The 25,411-nt window shown below is 40.7% G+C and overlaps 1 protein-coding gene and 1 pseudogene across 1 annotated transcript in view; both read left to right on the top strand.

Moving 5' to 3' along the window:
• LOC111177796 (transmembrane protein 202) overlaps positions 1 to 6,857 on the top strand; it is a 26,891-nt gene extending 20,034 nt beyond the window's left edge. The window contains exon 6 of the mRNA XM_022579960.2: positions 394 to 6,857. Within this exon, the coding sequence (XP_022435668.2) occupies positions 394 to 590 (197 nt within the window). The 3' untranslated portion in view covers positions 591 to 6,857. The remainder of the gene's footprint in view (positions 1 to 393) is intronic.
• Positions 6,851 to 25,411, top strand: LOC149750165 (transmembrane protein 202-like; annotated as a pseudogene).

Genomic DNA, 25,411 nt, shown 5'->3' with positions numbered 1-25,411 from the left:
TGCGGGTTGGATCACAGGTTGGGGAACTAAGATCCTGCATGCCGCGTGACGTGGCCAAAAAGCATGGATTTTGGAGTCTGAAAAGTTAGAATTAGTAAACTGTTCTCCCACTAACTGAGGCACAGACAGGTTGAGTAACTTGCTTAAGACAGCACAGAAAGTAGTGAAACTATGATTTGCATCCAGGAGGTTCTAGCTTTGTTCCAACCATGTAAGAAGTACAATAATGAAACGGAAGCACAGAAGGATAATGGAAGCCGGCTGGGGGAAGGAGGGTTGTCTTCACTGAAAAGAGGCATTTTGAGCTGAGTATTTAAAGAATGAGTTAGAATTTTAAAAGCCAAAAGGCCATCTGTCTCTTGAAACTCACCTCGAATTCTTCTCTCCCCCTAGGGATTATCTCCTTCCTCAACCACATAACTTCCAGATCTCCTCCCCTTGATCAAAATGTCACTGCAGTTCCCATAGACAAGTCAAGGCTGGGGATTGGTCCAGTGACTACAGTATCGCCTGCTGAAGATGCTGAGTCAGGGTTTCAGACAGAATCTACACGTGAGAAAGAGAAAAAACGATCAAGTACAGAACTGTGATGGTGATAGGATAACCCAACTACTTCCTGTCTTAAAAAAGGGGAGGAGAAGCTCACTGAGTAGGGAATGATTGTGCAGATTCGAGGAAACTCTCCTAATACCATGGCCATATTGCTGAAGGAGAGAGCATTAAAGCTGATGAAATGTCCTTTGTGTATGTTGCATCTAAAATATGTATGGTAGTCATAAAGAAAATAATGAAAACTCACCTGAGAAAAAGTTTCTAAAAGAAAACATCAGTGTTTAGGGTCATGAATGAAAGAAACTAGCAATAGATGCAGTGCGTGGATCAGAGCTCTCTTTGGGCATCAGGGATTTCATAGACCAGAATGGTCAATGTAGAAAAATGTCACCAAATTTTGTTTGAAATTCTCTTTATCGTGTGTGGCTTTGGGAATACCCAGGATGGAAGGCATTTGAACAATATTGTTGAATCTAATTGGCGATCATTACCAGAAATGGAATGAACAACAATGGAGATAATACCTACCACCCAAAGGAGGTGAGAGGTGCTGGGTAGATTCTGGGGAATCCATGACATCCCACTTCTTAAGAAGATTGGTAATTTGAAAACCTTACAGTCTATTAGGTAAACCAACTGCTTCTCCCTAAGCTAGAGGTTATGTTAACCAAGCATCCATAAACTCTCTGAAATTCTATACAAAACTTGTGTATGCTCTTTTCTGTGAAGAGGGCCATACATTCAATCAGATTCTTGATAGGCCTATGACTCTTTTGATTCCTTAGATTATGTTTTACTGAGAGAAATGAGGCTAAAGGACTTTCTTCAGCCTAAGTATATACGTGGACAAAGTTAAAATTTTTTCCATGTTTTGTATACTGTTTAAGACTGAGTAAGGGTGGGGGAATTCAGGCAATCACATGGATCTTTTGATGGCTAAAGATCCCTTTTAAACTTAGACCAGATTCCATGCAGAAGGTCCCTGACCTTCATCTTGTCCTTTATTCCTTTAGTAGCCGCCACTACTCTTTTGTTTGTTGAGGTCCATTCTTCTTCTTCTCAAGCCTGGCAATGGAATGGACTATAGTGTCCAGTTTCACCCCTTGCTGCTCTTAAAGATAAGCCCAGGACTTCCCTGGTGGCGCAGTGGTTAAGAATCCACCTGCCAATGCAGGGGACACGGGTTCGATCCCTGGTCCAGGAAGATCCCACCTGCCACGGAGCAACTAAGCCCGTGCGCCACAACTACTGAACTTGCGCTCTAGAGCCCGCGAGCCACAGCTGCTGAGCCTGTGAGCCACAACTACTGAAGCCCGCACGCCTAGAGCCCGTGCTCTGCAACAAGAGAAGCCACTGCAATGAGAAGCCCATGCACTGCAACAAAGAGTAGCCCCCGCTCACCAACTAAAGTCTGCGTGCAGCAAAGAAGATCCAACGCAGCCAAAAATTTTAAAGCTAAATTAATTAATTTAAAAAAAAGATAAGCCCTGGGATCCTTTTGTTTTAATTTAGAGAGTCACTGGTAACCTTTGTAGAAAACAAACTTAACAGTTCTTATAATCCTGGTCCCTGGTCAGTCATTCCCAAACATTTCCAGATGATGACCAGAAGACTGTTAGGTTAATACTTCTGCTTTTATTCCTAAAGGTAGGAGTTTAGCAGCACATGCATGTGTGCACCCACCCATAGAGACACACACAAAAGCACGTATATACACACACCCCATTTTGACCCTGCCTTAGAAAACCCCTTTCTCCATGTTGGCTCCTTTTCTCCATGTTGGCAATCTTAGTTATTGCAGAGTGACTGGTGTCTCGTTACTTCAAGGGACCTCATTTCCGAGGCTCTTCAGGCTGTTCCTGGGCCTTTGTTTGTTGTAAGAATAGACATGTATTCAAGTCCAACTCCCCCTCCTCCCATCATCACTCACCTGCTAAGTATACCCCACATATTGACTAATTAAGAACTTACTGAGTTCACAAGAATTATTTATAATTCAGTTTGAATACTATAATTATATGACTAAATTGACGGGGAGCTGAGTACTGATGACTCTTCAGGGAATGGAAGTTTTAAGTGGGGTGAGAAGAAGGAAGCAGGTGTGAATGAGAAGGGAGGATGCTAGGTATTCAGAGAGTAACGATCAAGACCCTGGCTATTACAGGAGAATAGGCAATAATTATAACTAAGTTTCTACTTTACTATCAGAGAATGATCTTTAAGCATAGTCTTCTGCTGCTCCTTTAGAAACTGAATGCTCTATTTTCTTCTCTCTTTCTTTGCTTGTAGAAAATTCCTTTAAAAAACGTAAGTAGACTTCCAATAAGATAGCTCATTAAATGACCCTTTGATACCTCCCTTCTGCTCCAGATACATTACATGATAGATGAAGTGGAGAGGGATACGGGGGTGAGGGGGGCATATATATGTATAGCCAGGTCAAAACAAGACAAGCATCTTCACAGACTGGAAAAATAACAAAACCCACAAAGCTATGATTGAGTTAAGCCATAGACTTAATGGGCTCTAAGTCCAAAAGTAAGCAGAGGTGAACAGGAAGACAGGAAGACAGGTCCTGTGGAGTGAAAAGGACCAGAAATGCTTCTCAAGATATGGACTAGAGCCAGATTCACAGCTCTAGCTCAAACTTGGGACTTAAGAAAAGAAGCTGAGGGCTTCCCTGGTGGCGCAGTGGTTAAGAATCTGCCTGCCAATGCAGGGGATATGGTTTTGAGCCCTGGCCCAGGAAGATCCCACATACCGTGGAGCAACCAAGCCCGTGCACCACAACTACTGAGCCTGCGCTCTAGAGCTCACGAGCCACAACTACTGAGCCCACGCACCACAACTACTGAAGTCCACCTGCCTAGAGCCCGTGCTCCACAACAAGAGAAGCCACCGCAATGAGAAGGCCATGCACTGTAACGAAGAGTAGCCCCCACTCGCTGCAACTAGAGAAAGCCCGCATGCAGCAACGAAGACCCAACACAGCCAAAAAATAAATAAAATTTTTAAAAAATCAAAGAAAAGAAGCTGAACAAAAGCTACTGCCAAGCACAGACTGGGGTTGTAGCTTATTTGGAACCACAGACTGAAAGAGGTAAAAGGATACAAGTACAACCTTGCTCAACCAAGCTGTGCATTGGTTCATTAACTGGGTCAGAACAGAACAGGAAATCTGAAATACCATCTTATGAGACCTGACTCTGGAGTGGGTCCTTTGGCCAAAGTAAGGAAACCCCAAAACTACCAGATGGAATGAGCATAGAAGGAACGAAAGAAACAGAAAAGCCAGCAAAATTATTTTGGTACCTGCGAATAGGAATTCCACATGTAAAGAAATGTTCATTTCATTTCACTGATTATCTGCTCTAATTTTTATAAATTTTTTCCACTTATATCTACTCTAATTTTTATTAATTTTTTCCTTCTGCTTCCTTTGCATTTAATTTGCCCTTCTTTTTCTAGTTTCCTAAGGTGGAAGCATAGGTTATTGATTTTAGATCTTTTTTCTTTACTAATACATGCATTCAATACTACAAATTTCCCTCTAAGCACTGCTTTCACTGCACCCCACAAATTTTGGCCAGTTGTATTTTCATTTAGTTCACACTATTTTAAAATTTCTCTTAAAAAATATTTCTCGAAGTTCCTTCTTTGATCCATGTGTTGTTTAGAAGTGTGTTATTTAATCTCCAAGTGTTTGGGGATTTTCCAGCTATCTTTCTAATGTTGAATTTTAGTTTAATTCCATCATGATCTGGGAGCATACATAGTATAATTTTAATATTTAAAAAATTTTAAGGTGTGTTTTATGGCCCAGAGTGTGGTCCATCTTAGTGAATGTTCCACATGAGCTTAAGAAAAATGCTCCTGCTGTTGGATGAAGTGGTTTAGAACTGGCAGTTATATCCAGTTGATTGATGATGTCCTCACTCATGTTCTGCCTGCTAGATCTGTCCATTTCTGAAGAGTGTTGTAGTCTCCAACCAACTATGATAATGGATTAATCTATTTCTTCTTGTAGTTTTATCAGTATCTGCCTCATGTTCTTTTGTTAGGCGCATACACATTAAGATTGCTGTGTCTTAAAATATTGACCCTTTCATCGTTATGTAACACCCTTCTTTATCCCTTGTAACTTTACTTTCTCTAAAGCCTGCTCTTTCTGAACTTAATAAAACTACTCCCGCTTTCATTTGATTAGTGTTAGCATGGTATATTTCTTCATCCCTTTACCTTTTATCTATGTGTGTCTTTTTATTTAAAGTGGGCTTCTTTTAGATAGCATAGAGTTGGGTGCTGCTTTTTTATTCACTCTGAAAATCTCTGTTTTCTAATCGGTATATTTAGACCATTGATGTTTAAATTGATTTTTGATATGATTGGATTAATATCTACAATGTTTGTTACTATTTTCTATTTGTCGCCCTTGTTTATTGTTCCTATCTTTGTGTTCCACTCTATTTTTGTCTTTTTTGGTCCTAATTGAGCATATTATATGATTCCATTTTCTGTCTTTTCATAGCATATTAGTTATACTTCTTGTTTTTATTACTTTTTTTAGTGGCTATCCTTTTTTTTTGCAGTACGCGGGCCTCTCACTGTTGCGGCCTCTCCTGCTGTGGAGCACAGGCTCCGGACGCGCAGGCTCAGCGGCCATGGCTCACGGGCCTAGCCGCTCGGCGGCATGTGGGATCTTCCTGGACCAGGGCACGAACCTGTGTCCCTTGCATCGGCGGGTGGACTCTCAACCACTGCGCCACCAGGGAAGCCCATAGTGGCTATCCTTGAGCTTGCAAAATCCATTTACAACTAATCCAACTTCCACTTTCAAATAACACTCTACTGCTCACAGGTAGTGCAGGTACCTAATAATACCAAAATAATCCTAACTCCTCTCTACTGTTACTTATATCATTGCTGTCATTAATTTCACTCAAACATAAGCATATGTGTGTATATACACATAAGCATATATAAGTGATACATTGTTGATGTTATTTTGAACAAACTGTTACCTGCTATGTCAATTAAGAATAAGAAAAATGAAAGTGTTTACCTTCACTTATTCCTTTTCTTATGCTCTTCCTTTCTTTATATAGTTTAAAGTTTCTGACCTGTATCATTTTCCTTCTCTCTGAAGAACTTCATTTAAAATTTCTTGCAAGGCAGGTTTATTGACAACAAATTCTGTCAATTTTCGTTTGGGAAAGCCCTTATTTCTCCTTCACTTTTGTTTTTTTAAATTTATTTTTGGTTGCGTTGGGTCTTCGTTGCTGCACGAGGGCTTCCTCTAGTTGTGACGAGTGGGGGCTCTTCTTTGTTGCGGTGCATGGGCTTCTTATTGTGGTGGCTTGTCTTTGTTGTGGAGCACGGGCTCTAGGCACGTGGGCTTCAGTAGTTGCGGCACTCAGGCTCAGTAGTTGTGGCTTGTGGGCTCTAGAACACAGGCTCAGTAGTTGTGGCGCATGGGCTTATTTTCTCCATGGCATGTGGGATCTTCCCGGACCAGGGCTTGAACTCGTGTCCCCCGCATTGGCAGGCGGATTCTTAACCACTGCACCACCGGGGAAGTCCCTTTCCTTCACTTTTGAAGGTAATTTCATAGGCTACAGAATTCTAGGTTAGGGTCTTTTTTCTCTCAACACTTTAAATATTTCACTCCACTCTCTTCTTGCTTGTATGGTTTCTGAGGAGAAGTCAGATGTAATTCTTTTCTTTGCTCCTTTATTGGTAAGGTGTCCCCCCCATCCCAGCTTCTTTCAGGATTCATTATCTTTTTTAAAAAAATATTTAATTTAATTTATTTTATTTTTTGGCCATGCTGCGCCACATGTGGTATCTTAGTTCCCCAACCAGGGATCAAACCCATGCCCCTTGCATTGGAAGCGTGGAGTCTTAACCACTTGACCAGCAGTGAAGTCCAAGATTCTTTATCTTTGATTTTTTTCAGTTTAAATATCATATGTCTATAGAGATGTGGATGGACCTAGAGTCTGTCATACAGAGTGAAGTAAGCCAGAAAGAGAAAAACAAATATCGTATATTAACGCATGTATGTGGAATCTAGAAAAATGGTACAGATGAACCTATTTTCAGGGCAGGAATAGAGATGTAGACATAGAGAACAGACATGTGGATGGAGGGCAGGGAAGGGAGAGTGGGACAAATTGGGAGATTAGGATTGACATATATACACTACCATGTGTAAAATAGATAGCTATCAGGAACATGCTATAAAGCACAGGAAGCTCAGCTCAGTGCTCTGTGACCACCTAGATGGGTGTGATGGGGGGCGGGTGGAGGTGGGAGGGAGGTCCAAGAGGGAGGAGATATAGGTATACATATAGCTGATTCACTTCATTGCACAAAAGAAACTAACACAACATTGTAAAGAAATTTTACTCCAATAAAAAATAAATTTTAAAAAGAAAGAAAAAAGAAACCCAAAAATGTCATATGCCTAGGGACTTCCCTGGTGGTCCAGTGGTTAAGAATCTGCCTTCCGGGCTTCCCTGGTGGCGCAGTGGTTGAGAGTCCGCCTGCCGATGCAGGGTACGCGGGTTTGTGCCCCGGTCTGGGAAGATCCCACATGCCGCGGAGCGGCTGGGCCCGTGAGCCATGGCCACTGAGCCTGCGCGTCCGGAGCCTGCACTCCGCAATGGGAGAGGCCACAGCAGTGAGAGGCCTGCGTACCGCAAAAACAAACAAACAAACAAACAAAAACAAACAAACAAACAAAAAGAATCTGCCTTCCAATGCAGGGAATGCCGGTTCAATCCCTGGTCGGGGAACTAAAATCCCACATGCCCCAGGGCAAATAAGCCCATGCACCACAAGGAAAAGATCCCGAGCGCTGCAATTAAGACCCCATGAAGCCAAAAATAAATAAATAAATAAACAAATATGATATGCCTAGGTGTAGTGTTTTTTGTTTGTTTGTTGCTTGTTTGTTTTGTTTTTTGGCATTTATCCTGCTTTTGATATTCTCTGAGATTCCTGGATCTGTGGTTTGGTGTCTGACATCAATTTGGGGGAAAATTCTCAGTCTTATCACTTCAGATATTTCTTCTGTTCCTTTCTCGTTCTTCTCCTTCTGGCATTCTGGCTTCATGTATGGTACAGCTTTGTAGGTGTCCCATAGTTCTTGGATATTCTGTTCCATATTTTCAGTCTTTTTTTCTCTTTGCATTTCTTTTTGGAGCTGTCTATTGATATATTCTCATGTTCAGAGATTATTTCCTCAGCCATGTCCTGTCTACTAATAAGCCCATCAAAGACATTCTCTATTTCTATTACTGTATTTTTAATCTCTAGCATTTCTTTTTAAATTTTTTCTTAGAATTTCCATCTCTCTGCTTATATTGCCCATCTATTCTTGCATGCTGTCTACTTTACTCATTGGAGCCCTTAGCATATTAATCATCATTGTTTTAATATCATCGTGTGATAATTCTAACATCCCTGTCATATCTGAGTCTAGTTCTGGTGCTTGCTCTGTCTCTTCAAACTGTGTTTTTTGCCTTTTAGTACAACTTGTGATATTTTCTTGAGAGCTGGTCAGGATGTACTGGGTAAAAGGAACTGTGGTAAATAGACTTTAGAAATGTAGTGATAACATGTTGGGGGAGGGGAAGCATTCTATAGTCCTGTGATTAGGTCTCAGCCCTTTTTTTGGAGGGGGCAGAAATAGTTCCTCAAACAGGGATTGAACCCATACCTTCGGCAGTGAAAGCACAGAGTCCTGACTGCTGGGCCCGCCAGGGAAGTCCCAGGTCTCAGGCTTTGAGTGAACCTCTGCCTCTGGACTATGAGCTTCACAAGTGCTTCTCAGTTCCCCCTTAGGTGCTATAGGACGGCTTGAATGGGCTGGAGTTGGGAATTTCCCTTCCCTCACAGGTTAGAGCAGGCTGGAAGTTTGATACTTCCTTTCCTCCAGGTTGGTTAAGCTCTGTTAAAACCCCAACAGTTTAGGCTCTGGTCAAATAGTTTCTCCTCAGAGAAGGCCTTGTTAAGAAGAACAGAAGGCTCTGGTATATTTCTAAATGGTTCCTTTTCCCCTCCCCCGGGCCAGAAGTATGGGATTTTTCTCTAATATTCTCTGCAAGAATGTGGTCAAGCTGCTGGAGGTAAAATTCACTAAAGTGTGGGTACCTCTCTATGACTGGGTCCCACTGCACTTTTTTTCTTTCTTTCTTTACTCACGGTTAACAGTTTATTACAAAGGATATTAAAGGGTAGGAATGAACAGCTAGATGGAAAGATACCCTAAGACGCGGTCGCGAGCACAGGAGTTTCTGTCCTGGGGAGTTCAGGATGCACCACCCTCCCAGTATGTGGATATGTTCTTTTTCTTAAATTGACATATAGCTGACTTAAAATATTATATAAATTTCAGATGTACAACATGGTGATTCACAATTTTTAAAGGTTGTAGTTATTATAAAATATTGACTGTATTCCTTGTGCTGTGCAATATATCCTTGTAGCTTATTTATTTTATATCAATACATAATAGTTTGTAAGGGACCTATAGTTTTTAATCTCTCAGTCTTGTTCACACTGAACCTTACGGTGCAGATTTTCCTACGCTGGTACTAATTCCTGTAGAGGTTTCTGCTCTAGTAAGTGTTGTTGTTGTTGTTGTTTTTTTTGGCTGCGTTGGGTCTTCGTTGCTGCACGTGGGCTTTCTCTAGTTGCGGTGAGCGGGGGCTACGCTTCGTTGCAGTGCTCAGGCTTCTCATTGCCGTGGCTTCTCTTTTTGTGGACCATGGGCTCTAGGCGCACAGGCTTCTGTAGTTGTGGCTCGTGGGCTCTAGAGTGCAGGCTCAGTAGTTGTGATGCACGGGCTTAGTTGCTCCCCGGCATGTGGGATCTTCCTGGACCAGGGCTTGAACCCCTGTCCCCTGCCAATGGCAGGTGGATTCTTAACCACTGCGCCACCAGGGAAGTCCTCTAGAAAGTTTTGATTCTCTGTATTCGCCTTTCTGCCTCTCCAGTTCTATGGGGTCACAGTTTGCCTTGTGATCTAGAAGAGTTGTTGATTTTCAGTTTGTTTAGTTTTTTACTTGTTGTTACAATGGAGTGACAACTTCCAAGCTCCTTGCATGCCAGGCTGGAAACCAGAAGTCCAGTCTTCCTCTTTTTATATTTTTAATTTTCAATCAATCAAGAAACATCACCTAGGGACTTCCCTGGTGGTCCAGTGGTTAAGACTCCACGCTTCCACTGCAGGGACCATGGGTTCAGTCGCTGGTAGGGGAACGAAGACCCTGCATGCCCTGCAGTACGGCCAAAAAATAATAAAAATTTAAAAAAAAGAAACATCACCTAATCGTTATGATGTTCCAAGCACTGTAGTATATGTTGAGGCTGTGTCCTTGCTGCTGAAGGAAGTTGCAGACCAGAAGGAGATACAGACAGACAAACTGCAAAACTATGTGATAAAGGTCATGAAAGGGCAAGTACTGTAGTGCTGTAGGAGCACAAATTCTGGGATCGAGGGTTGGTTTCAGAGAAAGCTCCTCCCAAAAGGTAAGACTAGAATGACTCTTGACTAAAGTTAACAAAGATGGGGTGGGAAGTGTGATAGGTACCATATGCAAGGTAGATAACATTTGTGCCATGTGCAAAAAAGGACCATGTTGGGTTAGGAAACTGCATGAAGAATAAAATTGTTTGGAGCACAAGGTGAGAAGGAGGGAGAGAATGAGCCTAGATGTCACTAGGCTTTTGCTCTATGACATTAAGGACCATGTCCAGCAGGAAACAGATGGCTTGGCTCAAACTGGTGAGTGCGGAAGATTTAAGGGACTATTTACAAGGTCCCCTTAGAATCGAAAAATGTTTGGGGAAACCATCAGTGGGAAGAGTCATTATCATTCCTAAGCCTGATCACTTAAATGAAAAGAACAGTGACCAGAATAGAAAAGGGTGGCTCTATGGAGAGGGCTGCCTATCAGGAGCTCTATCTTAGGTAAAGGGACATGGATGAGGGTAAAGTACTCACCTTCAGTACTCTGGTAAGGAGAGAACCAGGGAATAAACACACTGATCTCTACACCTCTGATCTTCTGCCCATGCCTGCCATTGGTCAAACTTAATCAGAGTTTGGATAGCAAGAAAACCCACTGAATCATCCAAATCTGTCAGCCTCCTTGAGCAAGGATGGAAAGTGGATCTGGAGGAGCACATGGAAGATCTCCAACAAGTCACTGCACCCTCAGTACCTAACGCAATACCTGGCACAGAGGAGAGATTGAATGACTGAATGAGGCTGGATAGGGAGTGGAAACCCCATCTTGCTGATTTTTACTGACTCATGCTAACATGATTTTACTTCATAGTAGTGGGGAACAATCAGAGTATTTTAAGCAAAGGAGAGACAATTAGATTTGCATTTTAGAGACATCAATCTTGGTAACTGTGGAGAATAAACTGAAGGAGAGCAAACCTGGTAGCAGAGAGACCAGGTACAAGGCTGTTGCAGCAATCCAGGACAGAGATGACAGATGCTCTAAAGAATTGGAAACGAAAATACAAGGTGGGCTTAAGAACATTAAAGGGTGGAATTGGCAAGAACACATTGTGATTGACTGGTAGGAGATAAGAAAATAGTATGGGATGGGGGTGCAGGATGGAAAGAGGATGACTACATTTCTTTTTTTTTTTCCAATCTAACACAGTTTTAATTTTATTCACAGTGTATCTACTTTTTAAATATTTATTGGAGTATAATTGCTTTACAGTGTTGTATTAGTTTTTGCTGTGTAACAAAGTGAATCAGCTATATGTATACATATATCCCCTCCCTCTTGAGCCTCCCTCCCACCCTCCCTATCCCACCCCTCTAGGTGGTCACAAAGCACCGGGATGATCTCCCTGTGCTATGCGGCTGCTTCCCACTAGCTATCTATTTTACATTTGGTAGTGTGTATACGTCAATGCTACTCTCTCACTTCATCCCAGCTTACCCTTCCCCCTCCCCATGTCCTCAAGTCCATTCTCTATGTCTGTTTCTTTATTCCTGTCCTGCCCCGAGGTTCTTCAGAACCTTTTTTTTTTGGATTCCATATATATGTGTTAGCATACGGTATTTGTTTTTCTCTTTCTGACTTACTTCACTCTGTATGACAGACTCTAGGTCCATCCACCTCACAACAAATAACTCAATTTCGTTTCTTTTTATGGCTGAGTAATATTCCATTGTATATATGTGCCACATCTTCTTTATCCATTCATCTGTCGATGGGCATTTAGGTTGCTTCCATGTCCTGGCTATTGTAAATAGTGCTGCAATGAAAATTGTGGTACATGACTCTTTTTGAATTATGGTTTTCTCAGGGTATATGCCCAGTAGTGTGATATCCGGGTTGTATGGTAGTTCTATTTTTAGTTTTTTAAGGAAACTCCATACTGTTCTCCATAGTGGCTGTATCAATTTTCATTCCCACCAACTGGGCAAAAGGGTTCCCTTTTCTCCACACCCTCTCCAACATTTATTGTTTGTAGATTTTTTGATGCTGGCCATTCTGACCGGTGTGAGGTGATACCTCATTGTAGTTTTGATTTGCATTTCTCTAATAATTAGTGATGTTGAGCATCTTTTCATGTGTTTGTGGGCAATCTGTATATTTTCTTTGGAGAAATGTCTATTTCGGTGTTGCGACCATTTTTGGATTGGGTTGTTTGGTTTTTTTTTTGATATTGAGCTGCATGAGCTGCTTGACTATATTTTTTAAAGACCTCTTGGGTGTTGGTGTGTCTGTGAGAAATCTGAGCTCAGTAGGCAAGTTGCTGTAGGAGCCTGAAGTTCGACAGACCTGGGGAGGAGAAAAGAATTGGATCAGATCTGGCAGAGACATTGTACCCATGCTTTGTGTTCTGACTCCTGTTGTTTGTGTCCCCTGGGGTGGGGGAGGGGTACAAAAGGGTGTTAGGGCAGAGGGGGTTAGTTCTATGGCAGTTGAGAAGCAGTGAGCCAGAAGCTAGGATGGAGAGAAGAGAAGGAAATGAAAGGACCTTCCCGAATGTTTACAATATCAGCAGAATGAGCTACCCAACCTACAGGGTGAGGAAGCCTTTTGTAGGCCAAGTAGTAGTAGGGGTCCTTTTGGAGACAGCAGCGTCTGTGTGTCATGGGGAAAGTGTCGAGGTGGCAGAGGCATAGATCACTCCATTTTTTTTAAACTGGGAACAGGTGAAATGGAATGTTTTTTATTTCGTGGGAGGCTCTGGAGTCAGAGGAGAAAAAGACCCTGAAGTGTGGAGGGAGGAGGAATTCCCCCGAGCACAGGATTCAGGGCTTGACTTTTCTGTGAATGGAGATGGAGACGCGTGTGGTGAGAGTCCTTTCATGATGTCCCCCTCCTTTCCCCACCACAGCCAATTTTCCCCCACATGCACCGCTTGTCTTCCACGCCACCCTACCAGCGCCGGCTCCTGCAGAAAAGCCGCAGCTACATTCGCCTTCTCTGTGCTTGCTTCTCGGGCTTCAGCTGTGTCCTGCTGCTCTGCTTGTCCCCTTTACACTGGGTGCGGTTCACGGTGCTGAAGGACAGGCAGGGGCTCTTGGCGGGGCTCTGGACCGTGTGCCACCACGATCTCTGCTGGAACCACACACTGAAGGCACCCTGTGAGTGCTTTCCAGATCCCAGCCCCCTCCTTTGGTGGACCCATTCAGATCCTCCACAGCTCCCCGCTCCCCTTTCTCCTTCCCACAACCCTGCCCCTTCCTTCCCCCACTGATTCACAAGCGTGTAAGGACAGCTCCTCCAAACAGGGTACATGTGCCCAAGTTTGTCTCATCTAGGCTTCCCCAGTGACTTGAAAGCCAAAGCCCCTTTGTGATTGGAAGCTAATGCCTAGTGACCTTCGCACTCACGACTTCCCTCAGAAAAAGAAATATTAGTCATTTTACACCGTTATATGAAAGTTACTTCATAACATACATCTAAAGGTCATGGTTACAATTTCAACTTTTCCCTCGTTGTGGAGTAAATTATTTCTTTCCTTGTTAAAGGAATTCCCCATGTCAATGAGGAGATGGAAAGCGGGTCCTTACTGGTGCCTGTAAAGCCACCCACTTGGTGGCTCCTTGCTCTGACTGCATTGCATGTAATACAAGCCCTGATTCCGTCTTCTTTTGTCCTTCATCCCTTCCCAAGACCCTGTCCAGCCTTCTTTCAGGGCAGGTCACCTCTGCTGCAGCCAAGCTTCTCTGGCAGACTACCTCCAATACTCCGGGTCCTTCTTCCTCATGTCGCCTTCAGCATCCTCATTATTATTACATGGCTCAGCATCTCTCTCACCAAAGGGCCAGGAGACAAAACCTACATAGATCTGGGTATATCCATCTTCTGTTTCATCTCAGGTACAACATAATGAGGTTGGAAATGTTTGTCCCTGGAGTACTTGTATTTCTTCCCCTGCTGGTGCCATTTCCCCTTCTTTTATCAAGTCATTCCCAGCCTCACATGAATACTGCTGTCACAGGACCCTTGTCTCTTCCCAAAGGGAGGAAAGCGTTCAGTAAACTTTCACTCCTGACAGGGCTATTGCCTCTTAAAGAGGGGACCTTGAAGAGATTATGCTTAATCCAATGGAAACATCTCTAAGAGTTGTTATCTGAGGGACTAATGGGGAGATATTATAGGCTGGAGGCCCTTCTGGCACCCAGAAAATTACCATGTAGCTACTAGCTACCTGTTCTGTCCATCGTATCCATAGGCTCCACCTTGACAACTTCATTCCAGTCAAAGCAGAAGGCCTCTGCCAAACGGTCTTCCCACGACCACTGCCATGTAATAGGGCTCCATGGCATGAGATAGCTGAGGGTGACAGGAAGTGCAAAGACTGGGAAGAGGGTGGAGGCAGAATGAGGGCTATCGTGGGTAGTAATTGCTTTCATTCTGATCCCAGGCACCTGCCTATGCTTCTGCCTCATCTTATTCCTGATGCAAGTGAAACTGTACAGTAGGAAAGTCTCAGAGCCCCGTTTCCTACTAGTCTACGGCATCAATTGGTGGGGCAGTATCTTCTACATGATAGTTGGTGAGTTAAAGCTCCTGTTAGGTAGTGAAGGCACAGAAAAAGCAATTCTAGATGATTGGCCCTTCTCTCTCTTTTCCCCTTTCTTTTGGTTGTTTGTTTAGTATATTAGAATCTCATAATTTGGAAGTGTCCTGCAAGTGTCATTGTCATGTCAATGAGCATTCTAAAGCAAGTGCTTCCAATTTATCTAAAACAGTTTTTCTATGATGATACCTGACCCTGAACAAACAGGAGAAAGTTTCAGGAAATAGAAGAAGGCAAAGGTATAACTGAGCTATTCATAGTTCTTCTGTTCTTCCAGAAGACAGTTCCTTAATTCTCCTCTCCTTTTATCACATCAAATAAGCTTTCCATCTTTATGGATCTCCAGAATAAAGCAATAACATTGGAGTTTTGCCTGTGTAATACTTCTCCGATAATCTTTCTAAACCACATACTTATTTTTATTAACTACAACAGTGGTCTCTAAACCATTGCATCACACACTCTATTAGTAAGACACTTTATAAAATTTATTTATAAAATATGTACATGTATTACATTACTAATATAGTCATTACATTGTAAAATATACTCAAAAATAGAATTTAAAACATTATTTGCTAAAAATATAAAAAGAAATTATTATTTTCTTCCTGTGCCTCAATAAATTGGCTTGCATACCCCCCAGAAAACACTAGACTACAGAAAAGATGGGACCAGTGTTTTGAATTCCAAGCTCCTAAAGATAATGAACAGGATATTCAGAAATGTATTATTAATCAAATTACATTATAATTAAGCTAGTGTTACTCTTCAGGGGTGTTTGATGACTTAAGATTTTATCTATTACTCATCCACAGTGCTGACCCTGACTTCTTTTTCTCTAGGGTTCCTCTCTGGACTCAGTCACTTAAGTTCTCAGGTTTCTCTTCCAGATCAAAATCTCCTTGTGATCCCTATAACAAGGACAAGGATAGGAAATATAGCCACAGTAGAATTGAGTCTATCTGAGGCAAATGTAGGTGTTTCTCCACGGGTGAGAAACACGTAACAGAAAAACAGTTAAGTTCAGTGGCACAATCAAGGACCCAGACAGAGGCAGGGACTGAGACAGAGCCAGAGAGAGAGAGACAGGGCCAGAGATAGGAAGTGAGTCAGTAATACGGGATGAGTTAATAACTCAGGCAAGGTCAGCTACTGAGGTAGAACCAGTAGACACAGCAGAGCCAAGGCCTGAAGCAGAGAAAACAGTAGGTATTGTGAATATGTCAAGCGATAGACCTGACGTTAATGAAAGGAAAATGACTGAAGACAGGGCTGATAAAGACAGATTCAGCTGAGATAAATGACGATAACAAGACAAAAAGATTAGTCTTAGATACAAGGTAGTAGAGGGCAGGAAAAAAAAAAAAAAGCCTATGAGAGAGATTTCCCTTCAGGGCTGAAGACATTTGTTGAGTCTGTATGAAGAGGAGTAGGAGTATCAGAGGTAATTCTGAGATGACAGTATAATGACTGTTGAACCCTCCCCTAAATTATGCCTCATTCGCTGAATAGGTTGACATTACAGATGAAAGAGAGTCATTTGTATGGTTTAGGTCAAAGACACCAATAACCTACGAATCACAAATAAAGTGATGAAAAGCTAATTAAAAGAAGTTTCCAGGGCTTCCTTGGTGGCGCAGTGGTTGAGAGTCCGCCTGCCGATGCAGGGGACATGGATTCGTGCCCCGGTCCGGGAAGATCCCACATGCCGCAGAGCGGCTGGGCCCGTGGGCCATGGCCGCTGGGCCTGCGCGTCCGGAGCCTGTGCTCCACGGTGGGAGAGGCCACAGCAGTGAGAGGCCCGCGTACCGCAAAAAAAAAAAAAAAAAAAAGTTTCCATGTAGTGTTGTGTGCTGTGACTGGGAAAGACTGCAAAAGGTGGGGTGCCCAATCCACTAAGCCTTTCCAGATTCCCATGACCACACAATGGGACATTTCAGCAGAATGGAAAGAGCACTGGGTTTGGAAATTCAGACTCTCATTTTGTGGCCTGACTCCCCTAATGAGCTAGGCTGACTTTTGGCAAACATTTAACTTTCTTGGGCCTAAGCTCCTTCATTGACCAGCAAGGCTCTGAAATTTCTAGTGCTGACTGTTTTGGCCATATATGGTGAAAAATAGAGAAATTTTTCCTGTTGGCCCATACAACCCCAGGTTATCTTAGTAGGTAATTTAGTCTAGTCAGAGTAATTAAATTCAGTTCTCTACCTCCAAGGCTACTTTTGGCAAGTCATTTATTTTTTATTCAGATAGCTCATTTAAAACATGTAGGTGATTCCCATGGTTTTCGACTATTTGCAGGAACTAGAAAGGAAGGAAAAAGGTAAAGGCAAAAGGAACAGACTCTCTGAAAGTGTGTGCCATCTAGACTCAGGGAATTTCAGTGAGGGTTTAAATGGTTTTGCACAAGGGGTTGTGGCCTTTAAAACCAGAAGCTAGTTTTTTGGTTGGCAATATTGGTAGTTCACCATGAAAACCCACTCTTAACTCCTTAAATGTTCGATATTTTACTATTTCTGCCTGCCTGTAGCTCTTACTAGCTAAATTCTATGGCCTTTAATTTTATCATCTTTAAAAGTGGCCTCAACAAATAATATCATCCCCATTCCACATATTTTACTTTCTGGAACATTAGATAAAGGACCAGGATTGGGAATAAAGAATAGACAATGCAGGGCACATTAAAAGATATTACTCCCAGTAAATATGAATGAACAGATGTCCGTATTAAAGTACAGATTCTGTATGGGGGTAGTTAATATTGTAGTCGTACCTTAATTTAGGCTACTTAAATTGATTAGATGATTATATAGCCAAATACTACTGAGCAGATGATTTGATAGTTGAGGGACAAGGGAAAGAAAAGGAAACCTGCCAAGGGAAGGTCTAGATGGGAGGGAGAATTTTGAGAGCTTGCAGGCAAGATGAAACCTGTAACCTCCATTTTCTCCTGGAGAGCAGGGACACTGAAATAGTAGAAACAAATGTGGGGGACTTCCCTGGTGGTCCAGTGGTTAAGAATCCACCTTCCAATGCAGGGGATGCAGGTTCGATTCCTGGTTGGGGAACTGAGATCCCACATGCCGCAGGGCAACTAAGCCTGCGTGCCACAACTACTGAGCCCGCGCGCTCTGGAACCCGCGAACCACACTAGAGAGAAGCCCACATGCCACAGTAAAGATCCTGTATGCCACAACTAAGACCTGACTCAGCCAAATAATAAATAAATAATTTTTAAAAAGGAAACAAATGTGGAAGATTGATAAACACAAACTTTATCTCCTTATAATTTTGCTTAAAATCATGGCAGCATTAGATATTTGACTGGTTTGGAAACCTGTAACCTCCATTTTCTCTTATTCATAACCATCTTCCCATGCATCATCCAACCAGCAAAAATTTTAACAAAGATTTATTAAACATTAACAGGTAGTTCACTATGCAGTGGGGGGAAAAGGCAATAAGAGTAAAGGGTAAAATACAAGTTTCTGGAGCTCTAATAGCACACAAGACGCACTGCACACCCAGTTCAGTCCAGGGGCTTGAAGGAAAGGTGCTCAGAGTTGCTAAAACATGAATGAGCTCATTCCTAAAAAGACAAAAATGATGACATAGACTTTATCTGGGAGAAAAAAAATCACTCAACAAGTCATTTGTGTGGACCTGACTGTTCTAAAGGTTTTGGGAAAAGGAATAATACTTTAGCAACACAGCAGCTTTAAATAAACTTGTTCTTAAAAAGTAAAAAGCAAAATAAAAACAAAACTTCCTCAGCCAGTTTTCTCCTTGGACTCTAGCTTCTTGTCATAAATGGATATTGCTCCAAAAAAGAATGTCTTTCCATTTGTTTTATAGTTTTCATTCATCAATGCCTTAGAGATTTCCAAGTACAGGTCTTTTACTTCCTTGGTTAGATTCACTCCTAGGAATTTTATTCTTTTTGATGCAATTGTAAATGGGATTGTTTTCTTAATTTCTCTTTCTGATAGTTTGTTGTTGGTGTAGAAACTCAACAAAATTTCCATATATTAGTTTTGTATCCTGAAAGTTTACTGAATTCATTTATGAGTTCTAATAGTTTTTTGGTAGTTTCATGTCATCTGCAAACAATGACAGTTTTACTTCTTCCTTTCCAATTTGGATTCCTTTTCTTTTTTTTTTAAATCTCCTTTTTCTTATCTTATTTCTAGGACTAGGACTTCCTATGTTGAATAAAAGTGGTGAGAATGGGCATCCTTGTCTTGTTCCTGATCTTAGAGGAAATGCTTTCAGCTTTTGACCATTGAGTATGATGTTAGCAGCTTTATTCATAATAACCCCAACCTGGAAACAATCTAAATGTCTTTCACTGGGTGAATGGTTAAGATGTGCTATATAAATACCATGGAATATTACTCAGCAATTAAAAGGAATAAACTATTGATACACACAACAATTTGGATGGGTCTCAAGGGAAGTATGGAAAAAAAAACCCAAAGAAAATTTACTCAGTGATTCCATTTATATACCATCATTGAAGTGCCAAATTTTAGAGATGGAGGAAAAATGAATTGTTGCCAAGCATTAGGGATGGAGGAAAGGAGCAAGATGAAATGGGATTGTGGTTGTTAAGTGACAACAAAAGGGATCCTTGTGTGGATTAAGCTGTTCTGTATATTGCCTGTGGTAGAGGATACATGAACCTAACTAAACATGTGGTAAAACTGAATAGAAGTAAATGCAGTAACGCTTCTAGAAGAAATTATAAGAGAATAACTCCATGAGATCAGGATAAGCAAAGATTTCTTAAACAGAGCACACATGTACATAAAAATAACACTAATCACAAAAGAAAAAATTATACATTGTATTTCATTAAAATTAAGAATGGGGCTTCCCTGGTGGTGCAGTGATTAAGAATCTGCCTGTCCAGAAGACCTAAATAGACATTTCTCCAAAGAAGGTATACAGACTGCCAACAAACACATGAAAGAATGCTCAACATCATTAATCATTAGAGAAATGCAAATCAAAACTACAATGAGATATCATCTCACACCGATCAAAATGGCCATCATCAAAAAATCTAGAAACAATAAATGCTGGAGAGGGTGTGGACAAAAGGGAACACTCTTGCACTGCTGGTGGGAATGTGAATTGATACAGCCACTATGGAGAACAGTATGGAGGTTCCTTAAAAAACTACAAATAGAACTACCATATGACCCAGCAATCCCACTACTGGGCATATACCCTGAGAAAACCATAATTCAAAAAGAATCATGTACCAAAATGTTCATTGCAGCTCTATTTACAATAGCCTGGAGATGGAAACAACCTAAGTGTCCATCATCGGATGAATGGATAAAGAAGATGTGGCACATATATACAATGGACTATTACTCAGCCATAAAAAGAAATGAAATTGAGCTATTTGTAATGAGGTGGATGGACCTAGAGTCTGTCATACCGAGTAAAGTAAGTCAGAAAGAGAAAGACAAATACCGTATGCTAACACATATATATGGAATTTAAGAAAAAAAAATGTCATGAAGAACCTAGGGGTAGGACAGGAATAAAGACACAGACCTACTAGAGAATGGACTTGAGGATATGGGGAGGGGGAAGGGTAAGCTGTGACGAAGCGAGAGAGTGGCATGGACGTATATACACTACCAAACGTAAAATAGATAGCTAGTGGGAAGCAGCCGCATAGCACAGAGAGATCAGCTCAGTGCTTTGTGACCACCTAGAGGGGTGGGATAGGGAGGGTAGGAGGGAGGGAGACGCAAGAGGGAAGAGATATGGGAACATATGTATATGTATATGTATAACTGATTCACTTTGTTATAAAGCAGAAACTAACACACCATTGTAAAGCAATTATACTCCAATAAAGATGTAGAAAAAAAAAATAGAATCTGCCTGTCAATGCAGGGGACATGGGTTCAAGCCCTCGTCCAGGAAGATCCCACATGCCGTGGAGCAACTAAGCCCATGCGCTGCAACTACTGAGCCTGCACTCTAGAACCTGCGAGCCACAGCTACTGAGCCCACGTGTCACAACTACTGAAGCCTGTGTGCCTTGAGCCCATGCTCTGCAACAAGAGAAGCCGCAATGAGAAGCATGTGCATTGCAATGAAGAGTAGCCCCTGCTCATCACAACTAGAGAAAGCGCACGCACAGCAACGAAGACGCAACGCAGCCAAAAATAAAATAACTTTATTAAAAAAATAAAATTAAGAATGTCTGTTCATCAAAAGATACCATTAGGAAGGTGAAAAGCCAAGTCATGACTAGAAGAAGATACCTGAGAAAGAACTTGAACTATAATGAAGGAGATTGGTTTGTAATTTTTTTCTGTATGTGCTGTCCTCTGACTGAGTAATCCTATTCCTAGGATTTATTCTCAACAGAAATGCCTGTGTCTTTTCACTAAAATTCATGTACAAGAATGTTTATAGCAGTTCTGCTCATAATAGCCGAAAACCAGACACAACCCAAGTGTCCAACCCAAGTGTCCAGGAGAAGAGTGGATAAATATATTGTAGTATATTCATACAGATGGAACATTATAAAGCAATTAAAAAGTAAGGACCACTGATACATGCAACAAAATGGATAAATCTCACAGACACTATGTTGAGCAATAGAAGACAGACACAAAAGATTACTTAGGTATGATTACATTATATGAAGTTGAAAAACAATCAAATGAGTCAGTGGTGATAGAAGTAAGATGGCTGGTTACATTTTGCAAAGGTACAGTAATAATGGGGCCACTGGAAATGTACTATATTGTTATCTTGCTGGTGATTATATGTATGCATTCATGTGTATAATTCATCAGACTAATAAGTGAGTTCATCAAGGTTACAGAATGCAAGATCAATATACAAAAATCAAGTGTATTTCTATACACTAGCAATGAACATTATGAAAATGAAATTTTAAAAAATTTCTATTTACAATAGCATCAAAAAGAAAATAAATATTTAGATATAAATTTAACAAAAGAAGTGCAATACCTGTATGCTGAAAACTACAAAACATCATTAAAGAAATTAAAGAACATCTAAATAAATGCAAGGACATCCCATGTTTGTGGATCGAAAGACTTAATATTGTTTAGATGGCAGTCTTTGCCAAATTGATCTACAGACTTGTAATCCCTATCAAAAGACTGGCTTGCTTTTTCTGCAGAAATGTAAAGTTGATTCTAAAATTCATATGGAAATATAAGGTACCTAGAACAGCCAAAATCAACTTGAAAATGACAAATAAGATAGGAGGATTCACTGTTTCTAATTTCAAATCTTGCTAAGAAGTTACAGTAATCAAGACGGTACGGGCAGAAGAAAAGACATATAGATCAATAGAATAGGACCCAGAGTCCAGAAATAAATCCATATATATTATATCATGAAAAAAAACCTCAAAGTGTATCATAGACCTAAATATAAGAAGTAAAACTCTCAGAACACATAAGAATAGATCTTTGTGACCTTGAGTTAGGCAATGGTTTCTTAGATATGACACCAAAAGCACAGTGACATAAGAAAAAAGAAATTGGACTACATCTAAATTAACAACTTTTATGTTGCAAACAGTACCATCAAGAAAGTAAAAAGAGGGACTTCCCTGGTGGTCCAGTGGGTAAGACTCCGTGCTCCCACTGCAGGGGGCCCGGGTTTGATCCCTGGTCGGGGAACTAGATCCCACATGCATGCCGCAACTAAGAAAACCGTGTGCTGCCACTAAAGATCCTGCATGCCGCAACTAAGACCCGGCACAGCCTAAATAAATAAATAAATATTTTAAAAAAATTATTTGAAGAAAAGAAAGTAAAAAGACAATCCACATAATTACAAATGGGTCACTGAAAATGAAACGCAAATAGCTCCTGAACATGTTAAAAGATGTTCAACCTCGTTAACACTGCACTACCATTTTTCATCCATCAGGCAAATGCTAAAAATTTTGATAGCACATGTAAACTGGTACTACCTCTGTGGAGGGCAATTTTGCAGTAAGAATCAAAATGTTTAAAATATACTTCTTTTTTTTTTTTTTTTGACCCAGCAATTCAATTTCTAGGAATTTAATTCTGCAGATATACTCACACATAAGGACAGTGATTTCATATGCAGTCAGTCATTCACTATATTTTTATTGGTAAAAATAAATCAGTAAACAAATATCTATCAGAGAGACTGAATAAATAACTGTTTATTCAGTCAGCAGAATACCATTGAGCTATTAAAGAGAATGAGGAAGCTGTTTATGAATTGAGGGAATATTGTCCAGGATAAAAATTTTTTTAAGGTGGAGAAAAATTGTATGGTAAATTATTATATATGTAGAATTATATGAGTATATATATAACATTTATATACACACATCTATAAAGCAATTAGATATAAATATATAAATGAGTTTTTAAGGTAAAAAGAATTATACATATATAATAAATTATATATATACATTTTAAAGATGAAGAATAAATTGTATATGTAAAACAAATTATATATACAGTAAAAGCTTCGGTTGAAAAATAGAAGTGGTAAAAAAAATCAAGCCCATCCCCTTATCTCAGACTCTGTTCTCTCCAATTCATACTGTATACCACTAGGTTAAATTCCAGGCTTCATCAGTTTATTAAAATATAAAACTCCGATTCAGTAGATTCTGGGTGATCTGAGGTTCTGCAATTCTAACAGCTTCTAGGTGATACTTTTGTTACTGGTTCATGGACCACCATTTGAGAAGCAAGGCACTAGGACCCACAGACTTCGACTTCACACGACATTTGCCATTTGAAACTTTGTTTTATAGTGTGTGAATATCTTGCCTACTCAAATGCATTTTACATTCCAAGAGAGCTTTCAGCAACACTTGCACAGCTGATTATTTTTTCCTTCTCAAAACATTTTTCCCTCCTGCTTGTCATTACAGTTCTCAAGTTTCGCTTGTATCTCAATGGCCTCACCTTTCAGTCTTTGCATAGTATGTGCTTAATAAATAAATAAATCTTCTATGCAGATCCATTACTTACTCTTGCGTATTAATGTAAACACCATGCCCTAGCTCCTGAATGGGGTTAGAGAGCCTTTCTCAGACTTGCCCACCCACACAACAGGAGTTCACAGATTGTGTAGTTAGGACAACAGCCATGCGAGTGAAGGCTTGGTGATAAAGCCAGGGACCCAGAGACTCCAGATCATATACTAACTGATTAGATTATCAAATATAATTTTGCTTTAGTTTGAGGGTTTAGAGCTGGTCACATTTTATTTATTAATTAATTATTTATTTATTTTGTGAATTTTTGAATTTTATTTATTTTTTTATACAGCAGGTTATTATTAGTTATCCATTTTATACATATTAGTGTATATATGTCCATCCCAATCTCCCAATTCATCACACCACCCCCACCCCCCACCCCGCCACTTTCCCCACTTGGGAGTTGGTCACATTTTAAAACAAAGTATTTGTTAGGCTGAACCTCACAACGTTTTTTATGCATGGATAGTTAGGGTATTTTCAGTCGCATGTAATAAGGCCTAACTCACTCAGGCTCAAACAATATGGAATTCTATGATCTCACAAAACAGAAAATCCACTGGTTAGAATGTCTCCAGGTAGGGTGCAACCACCTGCGGGCCCGATGTCTATGCTACCCTTTCAGCTCTGCCCTCCTCGGTCTGTTGGGTGACTCAAATCGCTTCCCTCCAGTGGCTTCCCTCTTGGTCACATGATGGCTGCCAGCAGCGGTAGTGGTGATACGAATCCTTACTCACACGTGGAGAGAGAAAGGACCTACTCACTTACTATGGAACCTAAGTCTTTCCCTTCAGTTTGTGGGGATCAGTTTTGGTTCACCCCCAGACCAATAAGAGTCACCATGAGAATACTGTGTGCTCACTGCCTTAAGCCTGGCTCTGGAGCAAATAGCTAACAGAGACGTGGGGGTGGGATTACTAAATTTGCCCTAGTCAAAATAAAGCTCCTAGGACTAGGGATTAGGTCAGCTCCAAAGATACATATAGAATTCATGGGGGAGAAGGGGATAGTTGAATAAAAATCAAGGTTACTTAGGAAGGAGAAGGGGGGAATTCTGAAATTATAAATTATGTTTATATAATATAATTATATTTTTATATTAATTGTAATAGTATCATAGCTTTTATAATAAAGTTTTTACTTGTTCTTTACACAGCTAGCCTCAGAATAATGTATACACTCATTTATTTGATAGTAAAACCTTAATTATAAGTGTCAAGAGGTAAGAGCTCAACTGATTCTGGACACGGAGTTAATTTAGGGAAAAGTATCATTAAGCCCAGGATCCTGGGTTCTACTGTTGAGCTCAGCAGATCTTCTGCCTCTTTCCCTATTTATATTAATATAGCCCCAAATTATGTGAACTGATATCTATGCCCAATTGATTGTTCATATATGGAGAATTTCTGTTTCTCTGCATAAACCTGAGTTGAGTTTTCTGAAGTTTAAAACAGAAGTTAAAACCCATCTTCATTCTCCTCTGCTTAGGTATCATGCTATCAAGGACTTGTTTATACAGTAGACTTTATACTGGAGGTATTCAAGCAGAAGCTGTATGAATGTTATTGATGGGATTGGTGCATCTGATCAAAGGCTGGACCAGAGAATACTTGTTAGGCATGGATGAGCAAGAGAATTAACTGTATAGTTTTTAACCAATACAAATTCCATAACCTGACCATACTGAATCAGAATCTCTGGAAATGGAGCCCAAGATATGCACCTCTAAGA

The sequence above is a fragment of the Delphinapterus leucas genome, chromosome 2 (genome assembly GCF_059928025.1).
Source record: "Delphinapterus leucas isolate spDelLeu-1000000601 "Yukka" chromosome 2, BTC_Dleu_Yukka2, whole genome shotgun sequence".
Classification (NCBI taxonomy): Eukaryota; Metazoa; Chordata; class Mammalia; order Artiodactyla; family Monodontidae; genus Delphinapterus; species Delphinapterus leucas.
Note: the sequence above shows the minus strand (reverse complement) of the source record. Positions and strands in the feature narration are given on the sequence as shown.